Here is a 24,681-nt window from a genome sequence, read left to right as displayed (position 1 = left end):
CTTAAGGGGTGTTTTAATAAAGTTTGCACATGTTATCTGCCACGGGACCCATTTTATTCCTATGGGCCCTGCTGCCTTTAGTAAAATATCCCCATGGAGGGGCATAATCAAAAGAAACGTCTAAGTTCCCTTTCGGCGTAAGTCAGTAGATGCTAAAGTTGGCAGCAGAGAAACGTCCATTCTCAAAAAAAATGTCCAAATTGAGGTGTGTTTTTTTAGAATGGCCTACCTGCATGTTCAGCAATCTACTGGCCCAAACTGCCACTACGTCTATCCATACACCACATTCCCAACTAAAAAATCGACCAAGTCCCAAACGCCCATACCCAGACCTTTTAGGTGAAGGAGAGGCCAGTCCTTTGCCTAAAAGCTGAATTCTGTAACCGGTGTCTGTCGAAAACAACACGAGTTACATCTCTCCTGCCGGCATCCCCCCATCAAACCCAATACTGGCAGGAGAGATGCCCAATATCTCTTGCCGAAGGTGTGGCACCCCCCCCTTGACTACCGGCAGGAGGAATCCAAAGCCCTCCTGTCGGCATCCCAACCACCCCCCGAATACCGGCAGAAGGGAGCCCCCTCACCTCCCGAAGAACCCCCCACCCCTACCCAAGATCCCTCCCCACCACCCCGGACCCCCCTACACACACACACAGTAACCTTAAGGTTGGACGGTCGGACGGCCAACCCATTCCATGTATCAATTTCAGTTGGCCCAGTTGCCTAAGGCCCTGCCAATGGGCACTAAATTAATTAGCTTGCTAAATTGGTTAGCGTGCATTAAATCGGTTAGCGTGCCTAAGTAAAAGGATTCCTGAATTCATTATATTCATCTTGTTTCTTTAATAAAGTTTTATTTTAATATACAATACATTTTGCATTTAATCATTGCCTAATGGAGAATCTGGAAGGTTCCTTAAATGGATGAAACGTTTAGTTGAAATATTTATTTTAAAAATCAATCCTATATCAATCTGCTGATGGTCTTTAAAGGTATGACTCTTTCCATGTAGATATGTTGTTATATAATTCATTTGTCTGCACTGTTTGATGTTGTATTAATATTATCTTGTTATATCTCCTTGTCCTTCTTTTACAGTATATTTTATTATTTGAAATTGTGTTATGGGCATTGACTAACCATGCTAACATCCTGATATAGGGCTCCTTTTACTAAGTTGCACTAGGGCTTTAATGCGCGGAACAGCTCGCGCTACATTGCCGCGTGCATTAGACCTTAACGCCAGCATTGAGTTGGTGTTAGTTCTAGAAGCGTAGCGCATGGTGTAGCGTGCGGTAATTTCCTGTATGTGCTAAAAATGCTAGCACATCTTCGTAAAAGGAGCCCTAAGTATCCACTGTATCCTATGTTATTTTAAATGCATTTTATGTCTTGGTATTTTATTGTTTTTATTTAGTATTTTTATTATTATGTATGTTTTAGGACTCCTGATGCAGGCTCACTCACCGAAACACCACCCGTGTCGAGTTCTATGATTTTTTAGATGATATCCTGTATAGACAATATTGGTTGCCGTTAAAGTGTGGTTCATTTGAAGACCAGGACCTCTCTGGTTTTTCTTTTGGATTTCTTTTCATGTAGAGACTTTTTTTTTTTTAATTGTCACAAAGCAATTTTTTTTTTTTTAACTTTTAATCAGAGCAAGCAATGGGTCATACAAGCTGACCTATGATCCATTTGACCTGGGCATCCAGTGACCCACAACCCACAATATATTTAATATAATCAATAACAATTGTTCAACTGTTTAACAAGGAGAACATCATTCCCAAACATTCTGCTACCTTGATAACCACGGGAACACCAGGCTGCACATACTCATACCACTGAACTCTTACACAAGATAAATTATAATAAGTAAATTCATGAATACATATTGGAACAAAAGACAATAGCTTTATTATTTCACAAATGTAAGAACATCCCTGGAAGCATCCAAACCATATACTAATAGTTCATACTTGAATCCTTCCTTTCCCCCTACCTCTTCTTGCCAACAAATGAGCAGAGACCATGAGACCATGAGTCCAAGCAATGACCCACTATAAGCAAAGGAATAGGGTCACTGGGATATAGACCTGAAAGAGCGGGTCAATAGAATGGCAGTATAACTATAATCAAAGGGGTCAGTAGACTTAAAAGGGTGGGTCAACAGTGTGGGCAGACTTGATGGGCTATAGCCCTTATCTGCCATCATCTTTCTATGTTTCTATATATCTTTCTCCAGTTAGGCCACATGATATATCTGCTTTCCTGGTCATATATTGTCCTAATAGCACACCTGCCTTGGGCTCCAATCGAGTGCTAGACAATATACCATTCAACAGTGGATGCACAAGTTCCTGACCCATTTAGCCAAGGATGGTTGTCTCTGTTGCTCTTGCACACCGGATGCTTCCTAGGCTTCAGTGCCTCCACCACAACCAGGACTGCAAAGCATGTTTTGGGTCCCCCAATTTGTTCTTAGAAAGTCACCAATATTCAAGAGATAAACTTTGTTCAGGCAAATTTTCCTGAGAATTGGAGGGGTAGCCCATCTGTGCCACATCTTTGTAGCACCCAAATGGCAGATTCACAGCCTGACCTGATGATTCACCTTCTCTAAACCATGGGACCATAATCTAGAATCTGCTGATCAGAATCAAGGAATGAAATCAGACCACAATATTAGCATATCACACAATAAAATGGACAGGTCTGTTATCACTGTAGAAAAAGGATAACAGACTGATGTCATTACCTATCCACCAATCCCTCAAATGGATAACCAGGACATCTAGTGGATCTGCAGTGTCCAATAAGATCTTTGACATATGGTAAGAGCTAATGCCATCTCACAACAGGAAGTCCCAGTCATTTGACAAGTATATGTTTGGTATCTAATCCAAGGTGGACAACCATGGGGTGGGGCCTTAACTGTTGCCCAGCTCCTTGAATGTACAAATGTCCAATTATCCAAGCTGTGCACCAATGGTCTGGGAGCCCTGAAAAATGAAGAAGGAGCCTCAGCCTACCTACATGGCCTGATATAACCCACACATCCAATTGCTAAGATCCTAAATGACAGAAGCAAGGAGGCCTTGCTGGAAATCAGCTGTAGTTGTGCCAATTCTAAAGTCCTCAGGATGTTATCCTATCTCAAGGAGTGCCCTGTGGAAGACAGATGTAAATTGAAATTTAGCATCATAGTGAATCAGAAGTATGTGTTCACCAGGTAGGCAGACAGCCAGATAAGCCCACAAGTTGTAAAGCGGGTTGGTAGGAAGTCTCAGAACAGAAGTGTAGCATGATCAAGTGACCCTTTCCAAGTAGTCAGTTTTAGATATGGTAAAGCACATGTGGATCTTCCTTTCATCTGTTGTGATATCAGAGAAGCACAGTCCACCATTGGTGTTTGCTCTCAATTGAACTATCAGTTCTCCAAGTGTAAGACTAAAAAGAAGGACAGAGTGAAAAAAGTTCTGAACAAAGCATAGACAAGCCCAAGACCATTAACATGGGTGATGTGTCTTTGAGACTTGGCAGCTGTAGGTACTTTCTCTGCAGATCTGGATTGTGATCAATAGGAATATCTCTCATGGGAACTTGCATTGTAACATTTCCCTCATCTCAAGGAAAACAGTGTTGTGAAGGTGTTTGCCTGTGACTGTGATGCCGCCTGTTGTCTCTCACCTCTAAGTGGTCATGAGATGGCTGTGATAAGTGGTCATTCAAGGGTAGAGGCATGTCTGCACCACTACTCTCTGTGCAAACACTCAACTCATAGAGCTATGAGCTCCCACATAAGGATAGGAGTACCATGTCTGACTGGCTATCATCCACATTGTTGTGTTCTTGTTAAGGCTCTTGCACTTCCAACAACTCAGGGTTTCCATCGTCTCCCTGGGACATGTCAAGCATACTGTAATATCCATATATGGACTTTTGGGGATGTCAAGAGGCTGCGCTAAGAAGCATCACTGAATGACAAATGAAAAGGTCTCCTAGAGGAGAAAACCACAGGAGTGGAAACTTAGGAATACAGGTAGGGCCTTGGATGTCCTGAGCCAGAAACACCATCAGAGCTAGCTGAGAAACACTGGAAAAGTGCATTTTGGGTACAACTTCAGCATGACCTGATACGCTGAGGCACTTTGGAGTGTCACTGAATCACATGGGTATAGTTTGTACACTAAGTTCAGCAAAGTGAAAATGAAACTATGAGACTGCACGTTACCATGGAAAGCAAAACCCAAACCAACACTGAATCGAGACCTGAAAAGAAATTATTGTAGACTAGTATTAGGCAAGCAAATAAGAAACTTCCTCGGCAGCAGAGTTCTAATTCACCAGCCCTAAGAAAAGAAAGTAGAAACAAGCATGAGAAGCAAGCCTACACTTAAACCATGCATCAAAGGGCAAAAAAGAAAATAACAGGGCATTAGAGCAAATATTGCCCCTACTGGTGGGGGAGAGGAAGATAAGTAATAAAGGAGGCCCAGCAGACACCAAAGACATTTAGAAACAAGTAGAGGGGCAACATTTACCTCCCTTTTCCTCAACTCCTACATAGGAGTTACACACTCTCCAACATAACAATTCAGGTGCAGTGAGCAGGATGCAGTGTTGTTGGTGTAGGATTACACAGGAGCAACAAATCTGGTCTCAGGCTGGAGAGAAGCACAATCGGTCTCAGGCTGGAAAAAAGGAAATGCTCATGTGCAGCACAGAGCTGAACTCTAATCTGTGCAGATGGTCAAGAGGAGCAACTTAAGTGGACATATCTATTTCCAGTTTCAAGTTTATTTAAAAGTTTGATTATATTGCTTTTTCAGAATTTGAAAGCGATGTACAATAAAAATGGGGGAGACAAACAAAGTGTTTTGGTAGACAATGACATGAACACGGACATACAGTGAAAGATTAGAGAATACAGTGAAAGATTAGAGAATCTGGGCCTTTTCTCCCTCAAACATAGGAGATTGAGAGGGGACATGATCGAAACATTCAAGGTACTGAAGGGGGTAGACTTAGTAGATAAGGACAGGTTGTTCACCCTCTCCAAGGCAGGGAGAACGAGAGGGCACTCTCTAAAGTTGAAAGGGGATAGATTCTGTACAAACGTAAGGAAGTTCTTCTTCACCCAGAGAGTGGTAGAAAACTGAAACACTCTTCTGGAGTCTGTCATAGGAGAAAACACCCTCCAGGGATTCAAGACAAAGTAGATAAAGACAGGTTGTTCACCCTTTCCAAGGTAGAGAGAACCAGAGGGCACTCTCTAAAGCTAAAAGGAGATAGATTCCGTACAAACGTAAGGAAGTTCTTCTTCACCCAGAGAGTGGTAGAAAACTGAAACACTCTTCCGGAGTCTGTCATAGGAGAAAACACCCTCCAGGGATTGAAGACAAAGTTAGACAAGTTCCTACTGAACTGGAACGTACGCAGATAGGGCTAGTCTCAGTTAGGGCGCTGGTCTTTGACCAGAGGGCCGCAGTGTAGGAACTACAATCATGTTCATGTTTGTTTGGTTTCATTTGTTTTATTGAATTATGTAACGATATGTAAACCGTTCAGATTTAAACAGTATACAAATTTTAAAATAAATAAATAAAATCAATATAGGATAGAGTACAAAAAAGGGAAAAAAATATAAGATATAAACATATCTATGAGCAAAAGCCTCGTAAGGATTATGATTTAAAAGCATCTTTAAACAGAAAACTTTTTAGTTTCCCTTTGAATTTATCTAGGATTGTTTCCTCCCTCAGCTGAGCCGGTAATAAAGTCCAGGTCTGAGGGGCTGTAACTGAAAATAGGGTATTATACCTTGTGTTTATGAACCTCAGAGAGGGAATGGAAAGAAGATTTTTGTCCTCCGATCTTAGGGCTCCTTTAATCAAGCCACATAGCGGTTTAACGTACGTAATAGCATGTGCTAAACCACGGGACGTGTTAGCCGCTACTGCCTCCTCTTGAGCAGGCGGTAGTTTTTGGCCAGCGCAGGGGTTAACGCGTGATGAAAAGGCGCGCGCGTTAACCCCACTAGCGCGGCTTGATATAAGGACTCCTTAGTGTTCTTGAGGGGTTGTAAGGGATGAGTACTCTTTCCAAGAATAAAAAGTCAGAGAGCTTGTCTCGATGGACGGCTCTAACGCGGAGCTGGGAGGCCCGCGGGGCCGTCCGTCGGGAAGGGATTAGTGAAGGGGGGGGAGTTAAGGAAGGAGGGAAAAGTTTAAATCGGGGGGATAGAGGCCTTCCCACCGTGGGATTGGCCTCTGATAGGGCAAAAGTCGCGGCCCTAGTGAGGGTGGGTAGAGCATATAAGGAGGGCACTCGGAGGACCTTAACGGTTTCCGGTCCTCCGAGACAACTTTCCCGCCCTCCCGCCCGTTAGTACCTGGGGTGAGTGTTTGATTCAGTTGGCGGTATCCCGAGCTACTAGCGGCTGGTCTCATCATGGGGATGAGCGGTGGGCCGGTTGGGAGCCGTGCCTGGTGGGTCGGATGACCCTGGACAATGGGGCATGTGGGGACATGCCACCCCTCGGACCCTTACTTAGATGGCAGGGTCGGGGGCCATTTACATCTGAGTCAGTAGCTCGGGATCTGGGTCGCAATGGTGATACCATTATACAAAACACCGCAATAAAGGTAATTTCAGGTTCTAAAAAATTCGACCACGTTACGCCTCTACTCCAACATGCCCATTGGCTTCCCATTTCATATAGGATAACATTTAAAATAGCTCTTTTAGTCTTTAAGACATTAAAAAATAATACTCCAGCATTTATAGATAGACATCTGATTCCATACAATTCGCCTAGAGTTCTCAGATCATCCTCACAATCCACCCTATATGTTCCCTCTTTAAAAATCATTGGTACTCGCCGTGACTTGATTTTCTCGGTTACTGCTCCAACAATTTGGAACTCACTCCCTCTTTATTTAAGACTTGAACCAGACTTGCAAAAATTTAAGAATAGCTTAAAGTGTCTTCTTTTTAAAGAAGCCTTTAACTAAAAGTTTTTTGTTTTTTTTTTTTGCTGGTTATTTCCTACTTTCATCACCCTTCATCAAATTAAGATCCCCTTCCCTTTTAACTTTTCTTCTGTTCTAAATTTTTTCTCCCTCACCTTCCTAATGTACTACCCCATTTGGGTTATTTTATTTTAAAATTGTATTTTTTCTTTCTTTCCTACCGTTTCATGTGGCATGTCACCCCAGTTTGTTTTTTACTTTTTTAAAGTAGTCATTTTTAATTTTAATGTATTTGTGATTTTATTGCCTTTGTAAAACGCTTTGTAATCTGAAAAGCGTTTAATCAAATATTATAATAAACTTGAAACTTGAAACTTGCTGGTTTAAGGGATAAATTGTTATTTAATGTTGTTGGTTATGTTATTTATAATATGTAAATGTTATTTAAATATGTTAATTGTCAATAAACAGAGCTGCGGCCAGGTTTCTCCACTCAGGTTTACGTGTCTTCTTGGGGTTTGATTAAGGGTTTGATGGGCAGGAAGATGTTTGCATTAAGAACGCGGGCCGCTCCAGCTTCCGCTGTTATAATGGAGCTTTAAACATTTGTACCTTAAATGTTATTAAAGCTATTTTATAAGTGATTCTATGATTTATGTATAACCAGTGGGTGTTCTTTAAGAGGGACGTAACATGGTCAAATTTTCATGTTCTTGTGATCATTTTTATTGCAGTATTTTGAATTATTTATAATCTTCTTATTCATATTATTTGAACCTGTCCTTTGCTGGAACATGGGGGCTTTCATTGACTTCTACCCCCTCCCTCACTGACCCGCTAATTAGAGGGAGGACATCCCAGTGATGTCAAAAATGATTCCAGCAATGTCACACTAAGATATATGGCAGCAAGAGAGGAGAGGGAGGGAGCCAGGGTCCCGAGTGTGGCAGCCATCATGTTTTGTGTGGTCATGCTCACTAGAAAGTTCCTAGATGTGGATATAACTGTAAAGTAATATTTCAAATTGAATTTGAATGTGTAAGCCCTTAGGGCTCCTTTTATTAAGCTGCGCTAGCGGTTTTAGCACGCACTTAGCATGGGCTGCATTGCTGCGCACGCTAGACACTAACGCCAGCATTGAGCTAGCGTTAGTTCTTGGCGTGTAGCGTGGGGTTAGCGCACCTTAGTAAAAGGAGCCCTTAATGTTAAAAAAAAGATGGGTCATTTTTTGAATATATGGATCTATGACTAATCTGTTGCAACCAACTTCCCATTTGACCTGCTGGGAATGCTGGGTGACCATTCCTTGTTCTGGGTTTAATTGCCACAGAGCTTGGGGATTCACCTTCCAAGGACTGATTTTCCCCATTTATAATATGGTAAAAATTAAGCATTTTAAATTTTAGAAAATATTCAGGATTCATTCTTACTTTGTCCTTTCCTCTGCACCTGTTCTAGAATCTTCTAATATTTAACATTATTCTTCCATTATCTGTGTAGAGAAAACTCCCATAAATTGAGATTATTTTCCTAACATGTATACATCAACTTAATAAAACACTAAAAACCTATTAACATAAATGGTATTGGATTATAGAATTTTCCATATGTGATGACAGAGGTTGTAAATATTTTTATGCACACAAAATACCATTTATTCCTTCTATTATTTCATGGCATGTTTTAAAAGTATAAAATAATCATGCATTCTTCTTTTTTTTTTTTTTTTTTTTTTAGCTATTTCACATGATTTCTTATTCCCTCTACAATGTAGATAGCATACATCCAAAGTCACCTGAATGAGACTGTGTACAAAAGAATTAGAAACTACTTTTTAAATGAAATGTGACTTTTAAAGCCTGTCTTACCTTATTGCAGATGGAGACTAACAAGTTTCCTCTGTCCAGCACTTGATTAGTTTCTGGAGGAGTAGGTTTGATTTCTACTTCATTTCCAGAAGAGTTTAGAGAGTGCCTATTAAAAACCATGCAGTCACTTTTAGACACCTCTGCACTAAGTCTCACCTTACACAGCTGGTTTTGAGAGTAGCACCAGCTTCCACCGGTGCCTGGACATGGAGGCTGAGTATACTCCATGAAGCTGCTCCTAGCTCTGCTCATTCTCAGTATAGTGTAGGTGATCACCGTTATGAGAAACAAAAAGGAGATAAAAGCAATGGAAATAACTAAATAAAGATTCAGATCAGAAATATTGGTGTTACTGTTGGAGTCTTGAATGAAATCAGGTAATTCCTTTTCGATATTTTCTTTTAATATAATATTAAGAGTTATTGCAGAAGACAGTGGAGGTTTCCCATGATCCTTTACAAGAATGGCCAGTTTTTGAAGCTTTTCTTCATGTTCTCTAAAGGAGCGAACTGTCCTGATCTCCCCTGTATAAAGCCCCACGTGGAACAGGGAAGTCGAGTTTTGAAGTAAATGATAAGATAGCCACGCGTTGTATCCACTGTCCATATCTACCGCTCTTACTTTCGACACGAAGTAACCAACTGGTGCAGAAAGAGGGATTGACTCGATATAGACAAACTCCTTTCTAGAAGGAGAAGGCAGGACGAGGGGAGGATTATCATTTGCATCTACTATAAATATATCAACAGATGCGTTGTTTTTCAGCGATTGAACACCGCCATCCTCTGCCAGAACTTGAAACTGAAAATGGCTTCTGTCTTCAAAATCAAAAGATTTCAAAGCATAGACTTCACCAGTCTTAGGGTTTATGGAAACAACGTTATCGTGAGTTTCACTCCCCAAATTAGAATATCTTATAGAACCATTTTCGTTTAAGTCAGAATCAACAGCAGAAATTGAATATATGGAGGTTCCAGGGATATTGTTTTCCGTCACATAGATTATGTACTGTGGTTGAGTAAATTGAGGTTTGTTATCGTTCACGTCAGATACTTTCACTGTGATGACTGTAGTAGTGGACAGCGAAGGAGAGCCTTGGTCAGTGGTCGTGATGGAGATGTTGTACTGCTCCACCGTTTCACGGTCCAATGGTTCTTTCAAAATCAAAGAGTAATAATTGTTGAAGGAGTTCTGAAGAGTAAATGGAAGGATATTGGGTATACTAGATGATATTTTGCCGTTCACTCCAGAATCTTTATCTGATATTGAAATTAAAGCTATAACAGTTCCTGGTTTTATGTCTTCTGCAATAGGAGTGCTTAAGGACTTAATGTTTACTTCTGGAGCATTGTCATTGACATCTATGAGTTCTACTAGGACCTTACAATGAGCTTTCACCCCATGTGATCCCTTGTCAATGGCTGAAACCTGAATTTCATACAGATTAATGTCTTCAAAATCCAGGACCTCTTGAGTGATAATTTCTCCGCTCATAGAGTGGATTCCAAATTTTTTCTGTATTTTAAGAGGAACCATATTACCAAAATAATATCTTATTTCACCATTTTGTCCCTCATCCAAATCAGTTGCATTAAGTTTTATTACCAAACTTCCTTTAGGTGCATTTTCCAATATTTTAGCCCGATAGACAGCCTGATCAAACACAGGAGCATTGTCGTTTGCATCTAAAACATTGATCAAAATATTAAGGTCGCTTGACTTCCTCGGGTTTCCGCCATCAAACGCTATTAGCTTGAGCTGATGGAAGCTTTGCAGCTCCCGGTCTAAAGCCTTGTTCAACACCAGTTCTGCGGATTTACTCCCATCGCTGTTTTCTTGAACCTTCAGTTCAAAATATTCATTTGCAGTGAACTCGTAGGTTTGTAGGGAATTAATTCCCACATCAGGATCATGAGGTTTCTCCAGCGGAAAACGAGTCCCAATCAAAGCCAATTCAGATACGTTAAAAAGCATATCTTTCACCGGAAAAGCAGGGGAATGGTCATTCAAATCTAAAATCTCCACTTCAATTCTATGTATTTCTAAGGGATTATCTATTATAGCTTCTACATTCAAAGAGCATCTCAAGTTCTGTCCACAAAGCTCCTCTCTGTCGATTTTCTCATTGACAAATAAATAGCCATTTTCCATATTTACCGCAATGTACTCTTTCCTGGGCCGGGAGATTATTTTCAGTCCTCGAGATTTTGGTTTGCTGATATCCATTCCCAAATCTTTGGCAATGTCTCCAATAAAGGAGCCCCGATCAAGTTCTTCTAGAATTGCATAGCGGATTTGTCCATTAATGATACCCGATAAGGAAAAGAAAAACAAGCAACAGACGAATTTCTGTTTCCAGGTTTCCAAGCGTTGTGAAATAATCGCCATTGGGATTTCAAACTATTTCCTATATCTTCACGACAAGAAATATATATATACCTTTCCTTGAATCGACGATATGCTAAATCTTTTCAGTACATTGCATCACGAACAGGGGGGAAATAAACAATTACAGCGATCTAGTTTATAAAAATGCCAACGTTTTTTTTGTCCTTAGTTGAAGGATGGGCTTTGGTGTCAGGAATTGTATTCTGTCGTGGATGGATAGACAGCGACACCGTGTGGAGATTTTCTTTACTGTCATTATTCACTGCTTTTCATGAGGTTGTTACAGGTCGATGTGAAACATAATAATGATTACACCATTATAAAACTATCTTTCCATTAGTACAAGAAAAAAAGACATCAGGACCATCGTTTAATACAAATTCAAACACTAAACGACCACTATGAAGAAATAAGCCCACCTTTAATACTATTCTGACAGCTAAGAAAGAAATGTAACATAGTTTTCTTAATCCCATAATTAGCAAAGTTCTTCCATTTAAGGATGGACAGACGAGAGTAAAACCACGATCTTGGCTGCCATCAGATGAAGTGCATAACGTCAAAAATAGTATCGTTAGGAATCCCAGGGCTTCATAAGGAGTATTGTGGGAGGGTGTGGGATAAATTGTCATGGGGAATGCATTGTGACCGGAACAAAAGCTAGATAGAATGTTTTCCTTCTACTTGTGTTTGTTTATATTCTGACTAGTCTTTAAGCCCGTTACATTAACGGGTGCTAGAATAGATGTGTTTTTCTGTCTTTCTTTCTTTCTTTCTTTCTTTCTTTCTTTCTTTCTTTCTTTCTTTCTTTCTTTCTTTCTTTCTTTCTTTCTTTCTTTCTCTCTCTCCTTGTCCGCTTTCTGTCTTTCTTTCTCTCTCTCTCTTTCCTCAACTGTCCACCACCACCCCTTCCCTGCTCCCCCTCTCCAGCAGTAGCCCTTCTCCCTTCCTTTTACCCCCCCCATCCAGCAGCACCTCTTTCCTGCTCCCCCTGTCCAGCAGTAGGCCTTCTCCCTTCCTTTACCCCCCTCCCCCATCCAGCAACACCTCTTACCTGATCCCCCTGTCCAGCAGTAGGCCTTCTCCTTTCCCTTCTCCCCCTGTCCAGCATCTGCTAGCCCAGGCAGCCTCAGGGCTATTGCTATAGCAAATGCCCCACGGCTGCTGCGTTTGCTGGTCGAGGGAGGTGAGAAGAGGTGTCCCGGCAGCGCAGGAGTCAAACCACTGCTGAAATCACCATCGCAAGCCGCCCCACATGCCAGAAATGGAATTTGGCACGGATGGATACAGCACAGTGGCAGGGATCACAAAACCCTAAGTGCGCATGTGCGCTTAGGGTTTTATTATAGAAGATGGAAAGACTTATGGGTTATCTTATATCTTAGTCAATTTATGTTTGAAATGTTTTCCAATCCCCAGCACATCTTAATAATTTTTCATACATCTGTGACATCCACTATTACACCACTAATTTCTTTTTTGAGTCATATAAATGTATATTTTTCTCTTCCCTTTTTTAGCTACAAAGGGAAATTCACCCACTAAGAAAAGCATGATAGTAATGACTTTTTACTAAAATGCTTTTAGGTCTTGGGCTTAACTTTCTATAATAGTAACATACAACATAGGGGTCCTTTTACTAAGGCGCTCTAACCGATTTACCATGCGCTAACCGATTTAGCATGTGCTAATGATTAGCACACTCTAAATGCTAATGCATCCATAGAATATAATGGGTGCATTAGCATTTAGTGTGCGCTAATCGCTAGCATGTGCTAAATCGGCTAGCACACCTTAGTAAAAGAGGGGGATAGTCAATGACAGCAGATAAAGACCTGAACGGTTCATTAAAAATACATGATTAAAATAACTTGTCTCTTTTTGACATTTCTGGGTCATAGAATGTAACGTCCACCTGGTATTGTCCTTGATAGGCGGTATATAAAAGCCTAATAAACTTGAAACTAGGTTCCAAAAGCTGAACTTGCCATCCAAGCTCACTCCAGCCTATCCAACCATCCTGTTTGCAGGATATCTACCATAAAGTCTGGCCAGTAACATCCTCATGTTCCATGTTAGTGGAGTTCCCATTGATGCCCTCCCCAGCCCATCCTACACTAGATCATCACATACGGGACACAGACCATGCAAGTCTGTCCAGTACCAGCCTTAGTTCTTTAATTCACATCCTTCTTTTTCTAATTAGAGATCCTCTATGTTTATCCCATGCTTTTTTGAATTCCTTCACCATTTTCCTCTCCACCACTTCCCTCGGGAGGCATCTACCACCCTCTCCGTGAAAAAGAATTTCCTAACATTGCTCCTGAGTCTTTCTCCCTGCAACCTCAAATTATGCCTTCTAATTTTACCATTTTCTCTTCTCTTGAGTCTATATTAATACCTATCAAGTACTTAAACATCTGTATCATATTTCCCATATCCCTCCTCTCCTCCAGAGTATACATATTTAGATCTTTCGGTCTCTTCTCATTCTTCTTTTTGTTCAAACCCCTTTCCATTTTCATCGCCTCCCTCTGGACCACTTCAAGTCTTTTTATATCCTTCACCAGATACTGAACACAATACACCAAGTGCGGCCTCACCAATGACCTATACAGTATAGGGGCATCAACACCTCCCTTCTTCTGCTTGTTATTCCTATTTCTATATAGCCCAGCATCCTTCTGGCTACAGCCACCACCTTATCACACTATTTAGCTGCCTTTAGATCCTCAAACACAATCACCCAAGGTTCTTCTCTCCATCAGTGCTTATCAGCCTCTCACCTTCCAGCACATACTGTTCCCTCAGATTCCTAGCCCCAAATGCATCACTCTGCACTTCTTCACATTGAAATTTAGTTGCCAGATGTTAGACCATTCCAACTTTTGCAGATCCCTTTTCATGTTTTCCACTCCCTCCGAGGTGTCCACTCTGTTACAAACCTTGGTATCATCTGCAAAAAGGCTAACCTTACCTTCTAACCCTTCAGCAATGTCACTCACAACATATTGAACAGAATCGGTCCCACTCCACTACTCACCTTTCCCTCCTCTGAGCAAATTCCATCAACCAGCTTCTAATCCAGTTCACCACTTTGGGCCCTAACTTCAGCTCATGGAGTTTGTTTAAGAGTCTCCTATGAGGAACCATGTCAAAGGCTTTGCTGAAATCTAAGTAAATTACATCTAGTGCATGTCTTTGATCCAATTCCCTGGTCACCCAGTCAAAGAATTCAATTAGATTCATTTACCATGATTTAGCACATTTGCTTTGTCCTCATCACTCTCCACATAGCATACCTCTCCATACCATTCCATACCTTCTTTCAGTCTCGTAATTCCATTTTTTGTCTTTCTCCTTTCACTAATATACCTGAAAAACTTTTGTCTACCTTTTTTAAATTTATAGCCATTTGCTCTTCTGTTTGCGCTTTCGCCAGATGTATCTCTCTGACTTCTTTCAGTTTTATCCAATATTCCTCTCTGTACTCCTCTTCTTAAGGTTTTTTTTTAATATTTCACAAACACCAATTCTTTTTTCTTTTATTTTTTTTCCAGCACTAGTTTGAAAAACCCTATCGGTTTCCTTTTTTTCTTATTTTTATTTATTTTCTTCACATAAAAGTCAGTAGCTTTTTCTATTGCAGCTCTTTTTATTATACCTTTCAACTTGGGCCACCGTTTTTCTACTTCTCTTATGTCTTCCCATCCCATCAGCTCTTTCTGCAGGTTTGAAATCCTCCACTTAGGCTGTTATATTGAACCAAACCATATGATGATCGCTACTTCCGAGGCCCACACTCGGACATCGGAGACACTTTCACCATTTGTGAGCACCAGATCTAGTATCACTTTTTCCCTCGTGGGGTCCATCATCATTTGTCTGAACAGAGCCCCTTGAAAGGCATCCATGACCTCCCTACTTCTTTCTGATTCCGCAGACGGAACTTTCCAGTCAGCATCCAGCAGGTTGAAATCATTAACCCAAAACAAGCTCAGAATTAATGATACATTAAGAATGGGGGTTCCTACAATTTTATATTGCAGGTTGTGTATTAATATTTGGATTAACACATGGTACTTACTATCAGTTAACACTGGAGCACTTACTTGCAAATTCAATGTAATCCACCTAAAGTTAGGCACGTACATCAGCACACCTAACCAATGTAGGTGCCTAACTTAATTGATCAATAGGCTTAATTGGTACCAGTAATTGGCACTTAACACCTCCTAATTAGCTTTAATTGGACATAATTGAAAGTTAGACACCCAACTCAAAAAACATGGTTCTATAAAAAGTAGGTTCCTAGTCCAACGTGCCTACCTAAAGTAGGTGTGTTTAGGGGCGGATCATGGATGTGTTTCTGAGTTAGGCGTCTCTTTGTGAATTAAAATAACAACTCTAACGAACTTCCAGTGATGTGATGAATCCTTAAATGGGGTGTCAGATTGACCAATTAAAGTAGAACACTTCACCAGTCTGTCAATTCTTCATTCGACCCCAATGGTTTATCATAATGATCTATTTATATTTTTTTACTTTTTGTGCTCTTTATACGTTTTTCATAGAAATAAATTAAGTATTAAAAGTGACTTATCTTCTTTGAACTGTAGGTAATGTTTTGGATCATGTTGTATAGAGCAGTGATTCCCAACCCTGTCCTGGAGGAACACCAGGCCAATCGGGTTTTCAGGCTAGCCCTAATGAATATGCATGAGAGAGATTTGCATATGATGGAAGTGATAGGCATGCAAATTTGCTTCATGCATATTCATTAGGGCTAGCCTGAAAACCCAATTGGCCTGGTGTTCCTCCAGGACAGGGTTGGGAACCACTGGTATAGAGTATGTTTCTCCAGCAGAGGGGAGCGTTGATTTGAACGCTGGAGAAACATACTCTATACCAGTGTTTTTCAACCGCTGTTCCGCGGCACACTAGTGTGCCGCGAGATGTTGCCTGGTGTGCCGCAGGGCCGCAGGGCCCGGAGCTGACAGGGGGCCCGAGGCAGGGGCGCCAGTAACTCGCCAAGGCAAAGTGAGTCAATCACCCAGGACTCACTTTGTCTTGGCGATCTAATCTATCGAGCCGATAAGTCTTCTTCTCCCCGACGTCAATTCTGCAGTCGGAGAGGAAGTTCGGGCCAGCCAATCGCTGCCTGGCTGGGCGGAACTTCCTCTCCGATTGCAGAATTGACGTCAGGGAGAGCATGCGTCGGCGTCGGCTTTGGGGCCTGTTATCCATTGGTGGGTCCTGTTCCCCGATGGCAGCGGCAGTGGCAGTGGCTTGGGGAACGGCAGGGAGAAAGAAAGAAAGGGGGCAGGCAGGGAAACAGAAGGAAAGAAGAAAAAAAAGAAAGAAAGGTCAGGGAGAGAGGAAGAAAAAGTTGGGGGAGGGAATGAGGTGTGGAGGAGAGAAAGCATACAGGTTGATAGAAGGGAAGAAAGATTGGATGCACAGTCAGAAGAAGAAAGTGCAACCAGAAATCACCAGACAAGGTAGGAAAAATGATTTTATTTTAAATTTAGCAAAGTGGAGGCAGTATTACCACAGTTTTCAAAGGAATTTGCCCAAATAACTTAATAGTTAACTGGGTAAATTCCCAGAGATGAAAACTTCCCTTCACTTACTATGCACAGTTCTGAATTTATATCTGCTGTCTATATTTTACAATATGGTCACCTTTTACTAAACCGCAATAGTGGTTTTTAGCGCAGGGAGCCTATGAGCGTCAAGAGCAGCGCTGGACATTCAGCGCAGCTCCCTGCGCTAAAAACTGCTATTGTGGTTTAATAAAAAGGATGGAGGGTATATTTGTCTATTTTTGTATGCTATAAAAACCAAATACAGAGAGAGACTGAGAGCTGTTGACGAAGAGCTATGTGTGTGTCTTTCTTCGATTCCAGCCAGAATATCAGCTTTGTGTTCAGCCAAACAGACCCAGGTTTCGCACTGAATAAAGTATTTTATAATTTTTATAATTTTTATTTCGTAATAAAGTAATTATAAAATACTTTCTTTGTGTTTATTTGATTCCTATTCAAGAGAATTACTTTATATATAGTCAATATAGGCAGAGAGTTAAATTTTTTAACATTTTCTAATGGTGGTGTCCAGTGTGCCTCGTGATTTTTTTCATGAAACAAGTGTGCCTTTGCCCAAAAAAGGTTGAAAAACACTGCTCTATACAACATGATCCAAAACATTACCTACAGTTCAAAGAAGATAAGTCACTTTTAATACTTAATTTATTTCTATGAAAAACATATAAAGAGCACAAAAAGTAAAAAAATATAAATAGATCACTATGATAAACCAATTCGAATGAAGAATTGACAGACTGGTGAAGTGTTCTACTTTAATTGGTCAATCTGACACCCCATTTAGGGATTCATCACATCACTGGAAGTTTGTTAGAGTTGTTATTTTGATTTTGATTTCGATTATATTCATACATTTTGTGAGGATGGCTCTTTGTGAATTAGGCACAAGTATTTAGGTGAAGAAAACCCTGGCATAAATAGGGTGGGCCTACAAAGGGCCACTGAAAAGTTCTTAGCCCGACCAACAAAGTTAGGGCAGTCTCCATTAAAAGCTATATATTCAGTCCAGCAATTTTCCACTTTATTTCATTCCATATTTTTCTGATGGAATGAAGAAGGGGGAAATCACTGAACTAATGGCCTCTTTTACAAAGCCGAGCTAGCGGCTGCCGTGCGGCAACAGCCCCGAAACCCTTTAAATCTCTATGGGCTTCGGGGCCGTTAGCGCAGCGCATCCGCTAGCACGGCTTTGTAAAAGAGGCCGTAAGTGTCTAGAACTCGATGGAGACTGCCCCAACTTTGTTGGAAGGGCTGTGAACTTTTCAGCGGCCCCTCATAAAATTAGGATGCCTGGTGCAGCCTAAGCACGCCTAGTGATGCTAAGCATGATTCTATAAAGTGTGCTTCACTTTTATAGAATTGCACTTAGTGCCGCACTAGTCAGTGTCTAAATTTTAGGCACACTTTATAGAACTGGGCTCTGACCGCCTGATATTTAACAAAAAGGAGCATTTACCACCTCCTTAACATGTGAACCAGTTAGCACATGGAATGTATAATGCAGTAGGATGGTTAATGTTTCCACATCCATTCTGCAACCATGCCATGCCCCCAAATTAATACTTTTGGAAAATTCAGAAACATATAATTTAACATATGGAAACAAACACTCAGCCATAAAACCCCTTAACTCGGTCACCTGGTAGCCTGTTTCTGTGCATTAATCCTACCTTAAATCCATTCAGTTAAAGGGCCCCTAAGACTTTTATGTTAATTTTCCCCTTTTACAATACGCATCTATTTCTCAAAAAAGTCCAGACTAGAATGTCTTTCTAAAGGATTTCATTTCATGTTTTAAAGTTTTATCCTAGTTCTGTTGATGGAAAAATGAGTCTTAATGGATTCACAATTATCCAGATTCTTTCCAACATGTTCCTTTATACTCAGTAAATACAAATTAATCTTTAGTATAAACGAGACTAGTCTGAATTTGCAGAATTTTCAGTTTTCATATGATCCTATATCATTCTTCCAGACTCCAGGTACTGAAAAGATTTAATAGAAGCTGATTGGCAATGATGGTTCTTCATCCTTTTCCAAAGATGGTGCTATCCTATCAAATCAAGAAGTCTGCTTGAAATGCACTTAACTTTTTATCATCCTTGAGAAATGGAAACAGAAAGGCAAACACAGAAATTTCTGCACCACCATCATTCCAGTCTCCAGCAATCCCCCTTGAAAGTTTACACACTTGAATGTTTCAATTGTAATATACTTCTTCTTGTGCTGATTTTTCCCTGAAACACCTTCGCTTTGTCTTTGAATCTAATATTTCAATTCAGGTTTCAAGTTTATTAATTTTTGATATCCCACAAATCGTGTGTCAGCTAAGCGGCTTCCATAAAATATAAGTCCAAATAATTAGAAATTTAAAATTAAATTTAAAAAACAAAAACATGAAAACAAAACAATTATAAAACAATAACACAGAAAGATAAGGGAAGAAATACAATTTATGATAGAAAAGTGTAGGGAAAGGATATAATTCATATGACTTTACTTTATGTTGAACTAAATTGGCTTGTAAAAGATCACTAGCCTGTACGAGTATTCTGGTAGTCATTTCTCCTATAGTATTGTCATTCCTCGACCACATTCTGCAAATTTTAGCAAATTGAGTACAACATATCCTTTTGTTTCTCTTGTAAAGTTTTATTTTAATTTTCAAAAAACTCAATGTGGAACTTAATCACTGCCTAATGGAAAATCTGAATAGTGACTGAAATGGATGGCTCTTTTAGATAAACCATTAAAAGAAAATCAAATTGTAGACCCCCTCATGGTCTTTAAAAGTACGGCTCTTTTCAAGTAGAGAATTATTTTATTATCACTGAGCATTATATTTTTAATCAAACGAAGCTATGGGTCATATAAGCTGACCAATGACCCATTTGACTCATGTGCCACGGCCCCAAGGCCCATTGATTACGTTACCCATTATCCATCATCATCCCATAATATATTGAATGTAATTAATGACAATTAATTCTGTAACTGTTTAGCAAGGAGTATGTCATTCTCAAGAATTATATTACCTTGCTAACCATGGGTATGTCATTGCTATGTGTTCCCCATCAAAATGAGCACACGGATAGAAAACTCGAAAGTAATATTTGAAACTGAACTTGAACAGGTAAGTCTCCATTTCAAATAGATGAGTCATATTTTCAATGTGCTGACCCATAACCCATCTAAATCATCCTTTTGACCTGTAGATCCAAGACCAATTCACCCATTGTTTGTTCTTACAAACAAAACGCCATTAAGGGCTCCTTTTACTAAGCTGTGATAGCGGTTATAGCATGCGTTGAATTGCCACACGAACTAGACCTTAATGCCAGCATTGAGCTGGCGTTAGTTCTAGCTGCGTAACACAGGTTTAGTGCTCGCTAAAATCCTGCGTGTACTAAAAATGTTATTGCAGCTTAATAAAAGGATCCCTAAGTATTCAAATATTTCATTGAATGATTTTAAAAGTATAATATAATCATCCATTGATCCTTTTTTAGTTAATTTTACACAATGTATTCTTCTCTTTACGATGCAGATTGTAAACATGTCCAAAGTTGAAAGAGACAATGTATGTACAAAAGAATTTGAAACTACTTTTTAAATGAAATGTTGACTTTTAAAGCCTGTCTTACCTTATTGCAGATGGAGACTAACAAGTTTCCTCTGTCCAGCACTTGATTAGTTTCTGGAGGAATAGGTTTGCTTTCTACTTCATTTCCAGAAGAGTTTAGAGAGTGCCTATTAAAAACCATGCAGTCACTTTTAGACACCTCTGCACTAAGTCTCACCTTACACAGCTGGTTTTGAGAGTAGCACCAGCTTCCACCGGTGCCTGGACATGGAGGCTGAGTATACTCCATGAAGCTGCTCCTAGCTCTGCTCATTCTCAGTATAGTGTAGGTGATCACCGTTATGAGAAACAAAAAGGAGATAAAAGCAATGGAAATAACTAAATAAAGATTCAGATCAGAAATATTGCTGTTATTGTTGGAGTCTTGAATGAAATCAGGTAATTCCTTTTCTATATTTTCTTTTAATATAATATTAAGAGTTATTGTAGAAGACATTGGAGGTTTCCCATGATCCTTTACAAGAATGGCCAGTTTTTGAAGCTTTTCTTCATTTTCTCTAAAGGAGCGAACTGTCCTGATCTCCCCTGTATAAAGCCCCACGTGGAACAGGGAAGTCGAGTTTTGAAGTAAATGATAAGATAGCCACGCGTTGTATCCACTGTCCATATCTACCGCTCTTACTTTCGACACGAAGTAACCAACTGGTGCAGAAAGAGGGATTGACTCGGTATAGACAAACTCCTTTCCAGAAGGAGAAGGTAGGACGACGGGAGGATTATCATTTGCATCTACTATAAATATATCAACAGATGCGTTGTTTTTCAGCGATTGAACACCGCCATCCTCTGCCAGAACTTGAAACTGAAAATGGCTTCTGTCTTCAAAATCAAAAGATTTCAAAGCATAGACTTCACCAGTCTTAGGGTTTATGGAAACAAAGTTATCGTGAGTTTCACTCCCCAAAGTAGAATATCTTATAGAACCATTTTCGTTTAAGTCAGAATCAACAGCAGAAATTGCATATATGGAGGTTCCAGGAATATTGTTTTCCGTCACATATATTATGTACTGTGGTTGAGTAAATTGAGGTTTGTTATCGTTCACGTCAGATACTTTCACTGTGATGACTGTAGTAGTGGACAGCGAAGGAGAGCCTTGGTCAGTGGTCGTGATGGAGATGTTGTATTGCTCCACCGTTTCACGGTCCAATGGTTCTTTCAAAATCAAAGAGTAATAATTGTTGAAGGAGTTTTGAAGAGTAAATGGAAGGATATGAGATATTCTGGACGTTATTTTGCCGTTAACTCCAGAATCTTTATCTGATATCGCAAATAAAGCTATAACAGTTCCTGGCTTAGTATCTTCTGCAACAGGGCTGCTTATTGACCTGATGGTTACTTCTGGAGCATTGTCATTGACATCTACGAGTTCTACTAGGACCTTACAATGAGTTTCCACTCCAACTGGGCCCTTGTCAATGGCTGAAACCTGAAATTCATACACATTAATATCTTCAAAATCCAGGATTTCCTGAGTGATAATTTCTCCGCTCACAGAATGGATTCCAAATATTTTCTGTATGTTAAGAGGAACTATATTACCAAAGTAATACTTTATTTCGCCATTTTGTCCCTCATCCTTATCAGTTGCATTAAGCTTTATTACCAAGCTACCTTTAGGTGCATTTTCCAATATTTTAGCCTGATAGACAGACTGATCAAACACAGGAGCATTGTCGTTTGCATCTAAAACATTGATTAAAATGTTAAGGTCGCTTGACTTTCTCGGGTTTCCGCCATCAAACGCTATTAGCTTGAGCTGATGGAAGCCCTGCAGCTCCCGGTCTAAAGCCTTCTTCAACACCAGTTCTGCGGATTTACTGCCATCCTTATTTTCTTGAACATCAATTTCAAAATATTCATTTGCCATGAGCTGGTAGGTTTGAAGGGAATTAATACCCACATCGGTATCTTGAGCTTTCTCCAGTAGAAAACGAGTCCCAAGAATAGCCATTTCAGACACATTAAAAAGCATATCTTTCACGGGAAAAACAGGGGAATGATCATTCAAATCTAAAATCTCCACTTCAATTCTATGCATTTCTAAGGGATTATCTATTAAAGCTTCTACATTCAAAGAGCATCTCAAGTTCTGTCCACAAAGCTCCTCTCTGTCGATTTTCTCATTGACAAATAAATAGCCATTTTTCATATTTACCGCAAAGTAGTCTTTCCTGGGCCCGGAGATTATTTTCAGTCCTCGAGATTTTGGTTTGCTGATATCCATTCCCAAATCTTTGGCAATGTCTCCAATAAAGGAGCCCCGATCAAGTTCTTCTAGAATTGCATAGCGGATTTGTCCATTAATGATACCCGATAAGGAAAAGAAAAACAAGCAACAGACGAATTTCTGTTTCCAGGTTTCCAAGCGTTGTGAAATAATCGCCATTGGGATTTCAAACTATTTCCTATATCTTCACGATAGGAAATATATATACATGTCTTTAAATCGACGATACGCTAAATCTTTTCAGTACATTGCATCACGAACAGGGGGGAAATAAACAATTACAGCGATCTAGCTTATAAAAATGCCAACGTTTTTTTTGTCCTTAGTTGAAGGATGGGCTTTGGTGTCAGGAATTGTATTCTGTCGTGGATGGATAGACAGCGACACCGTGTGGACATTTTCTTTACTGTCATTATTCACTGCTTTTCATGAGGTTCCAGGTTCATTATTACAGGAAAAAGGACACATGACCATAGTTTAATACAAATTCAAAGACTAGACAACCACTATGAAGAAATAAGCCCATCTTTAATACTATTCTGACAGCTAAGAAAGAAATGTAACATAATTTTTTTTAAATCCCATAATTAGCAAAGTTCTTCCACTTAAGGATGGACAGAGGATAGTAAATCCACGATCTTGGTGGCTACCATTAAATGAATTGCATAATGTCAAAAATAGTATCCTTAGAAATCCCAGTGCTTCAAAAGGAGTACTTTGGGAAGATGTGGGCCCAAAGTTGGGATAATTGTCATTGGGAATGCATTGAGACTTGAACAAAAAGCTAAATAGAATGTTGTTCCTTCTACTTGTATTTGTTCAGATTCTGATAGAAAGACTCATAGGCAGTGGAACACTTTTTCTTGGGGGGAGGGCCCAAAAGCCATTGTTTCCTTTCATTTTTCATATACTGTATATATGCAATATTTTTTTAACATTACATAATGGTTAACCACAATATTTATTAATTTTTTTTTTTTAATTTATATTTCACCTATCAACTAGGCGGATTACAAAGTAAACATGCATAAAATATCAGACCTACAAAAATAAAAAGTCTGAGAGCTAGTCTCGATGGACGGCTCTAACGCGGAGCTGGGAGGCCCGCGGGGCCGTCCGTCAGGGAGGGTTTAGTGAAAGGGGGAGGTTATGTAGGAATAAAATTTTGAATAGGGAGGGTGGAGGCCTTCCCACTGAGGGATTGGCCCTTGATAGGGTTAAGTCGCGGCCGCGGGGGGTGGGGGGGTGGGAGGTGTATTTAAGGAGGGTTCTCGGAGGACCTTAACGGTTTCCGGTCCTCCGAGACAACTTTGCAGCGGGGTCGGCTAAACGCGGCGGTTTGCGGCCTACTGCATGTTTGCTGTTCCTGCATTTTATCCCCCAGGGTGCGCGGACGTTGGTGTGTGTCGGCGGGGTGAGTCGAGTCGGGTCATGGCGCGAGCACCTACCTCTGTCTTTACTGATCCCGCGGAGCTGTCCCTGGTGGCTGGTGATTCCTTTGATGAGGAGGACAGAGATCCGGTGAGTGCTTCTGCTGGGGGGGGAAGATCGTTGCCTCCTAGGCGCTCGCGTTCGGCTGCTCGACCTGTGATAGCGGAGGAGGTTGGAGGGGTGGTGCCGGCTACTGGAGGTAGTGCGGAGTCGGCCCGCAGGGGCAGTAGCAGGCTGCAGGGAGGTAGGGGGAGGAGCCGGAGTGCTTCCCGAGCCGGGGGTAGGCAAGCAGTGCCTTTCCCTCTGACTACTGCAGAGGCTTTGAGTGAGTCTGATGCTGGGCTTCTTCCTCCTAATGTGCCTGTGGTTGCTGGGGCTGGTGTGGGGAGTGTTGGTGCTGGGTTGGGCTCTAGCCAACTGGATGGGGTGGCTCCTTCCTCGGTGGGGGGTGCGGTCCTCGGGGATGGTTCGGTGGAGATCCCGGTGTTGCCCTCTACTTCTGGGATGGGTCGTATGCCGCCTGAAAGTTCAGCCGGC

At 40.6% G+C, this 24,681-nt stretch overlaps 2 protein-coding genes across 2 annotated transcripts; both read right to left on the bottom strand.

Moving 5' to 3' along the window:
• Positions 1-3,388: 3,388 nt before the first annotated feature.
• On the bottom strand, positions 3,389-11,234 carry LOC117351850 (protocadherin alpha-2-like). Its single transcript, XM_033927699.1, has 2 exons — positions 8,847-11,234; positions 3,389-3,454 (listed from the first exon to the last, which is right to left on the bottom strand). Exons 1-2 carry the CDS (start codon positions 11,232-11,234, stop codon positions 3,389-3,391), a joined length of 2,454 nt encoding a protein of 817 aa, XP_033783590.1.
• A 9,208-nt stretch (positions 11,235-20,442) lies between these two features.
• LOC117351849 (protocadherin alpha-2-like) lies at positions 20,443-22,872 on the bottom strand. Its single transcript, XM_033927698.1, has one exon. It carries the CDS (start codon positions 22,870-22,872, stop codon positions 20,443-20,445), a length of 2,430 nt encoding a protein of 809 aa, XP_033783589.1.
• Positions 22,873-24,681: the final 1,809 nt, after the last annotated feature.

Source organism: Geotrypetes seraphini, chromosome 18, assembly GCF_902459505.1.
Source record: "Geotrypetes seraphini chromosome 18, aGeoSer1.1, whole genome shotgun sequence".
NCBI classification, from domain to species: domain Eukaryota; kingdom Metazoa; phylum Chordata; class Amphibia; order Gymnophiona; family Dermophiidae; genus Geotrypetes; species Geotrypetes seraphini.
The sequence above is the reverse complement of the archived record's forward strand: the minus strand, read 5'-3'. Positions and strand labels throughout refer to the sequence as shown.

What these genes read in the sequence shown, in the direction of transcription:
- LOC117351850 (XM_033927699.1), bottom strand. Translation starts at nt 11,234, where the DNA reads ATGGCGATTATTTCACAACGCTTGGAAACCTGGAAACAGAAATTCGTC. An exon ending in TAGTCTCCATCTGCAATAAG is followed by an intron (nt 3,455 to 8,846) that starts GTAAGACAGGCT and finishes CCTTCTTTTTAG; the next exon opens with TCTTACACTTGGAGAACTGA.
- LOC117351849 (XM_033927698.1), bottom strand. Translation starts at nt 22,872, where the DNA reads ATGGCGATTATTTCACAACGCTTGGAAACCTGGAAACAGAAATTCGTC.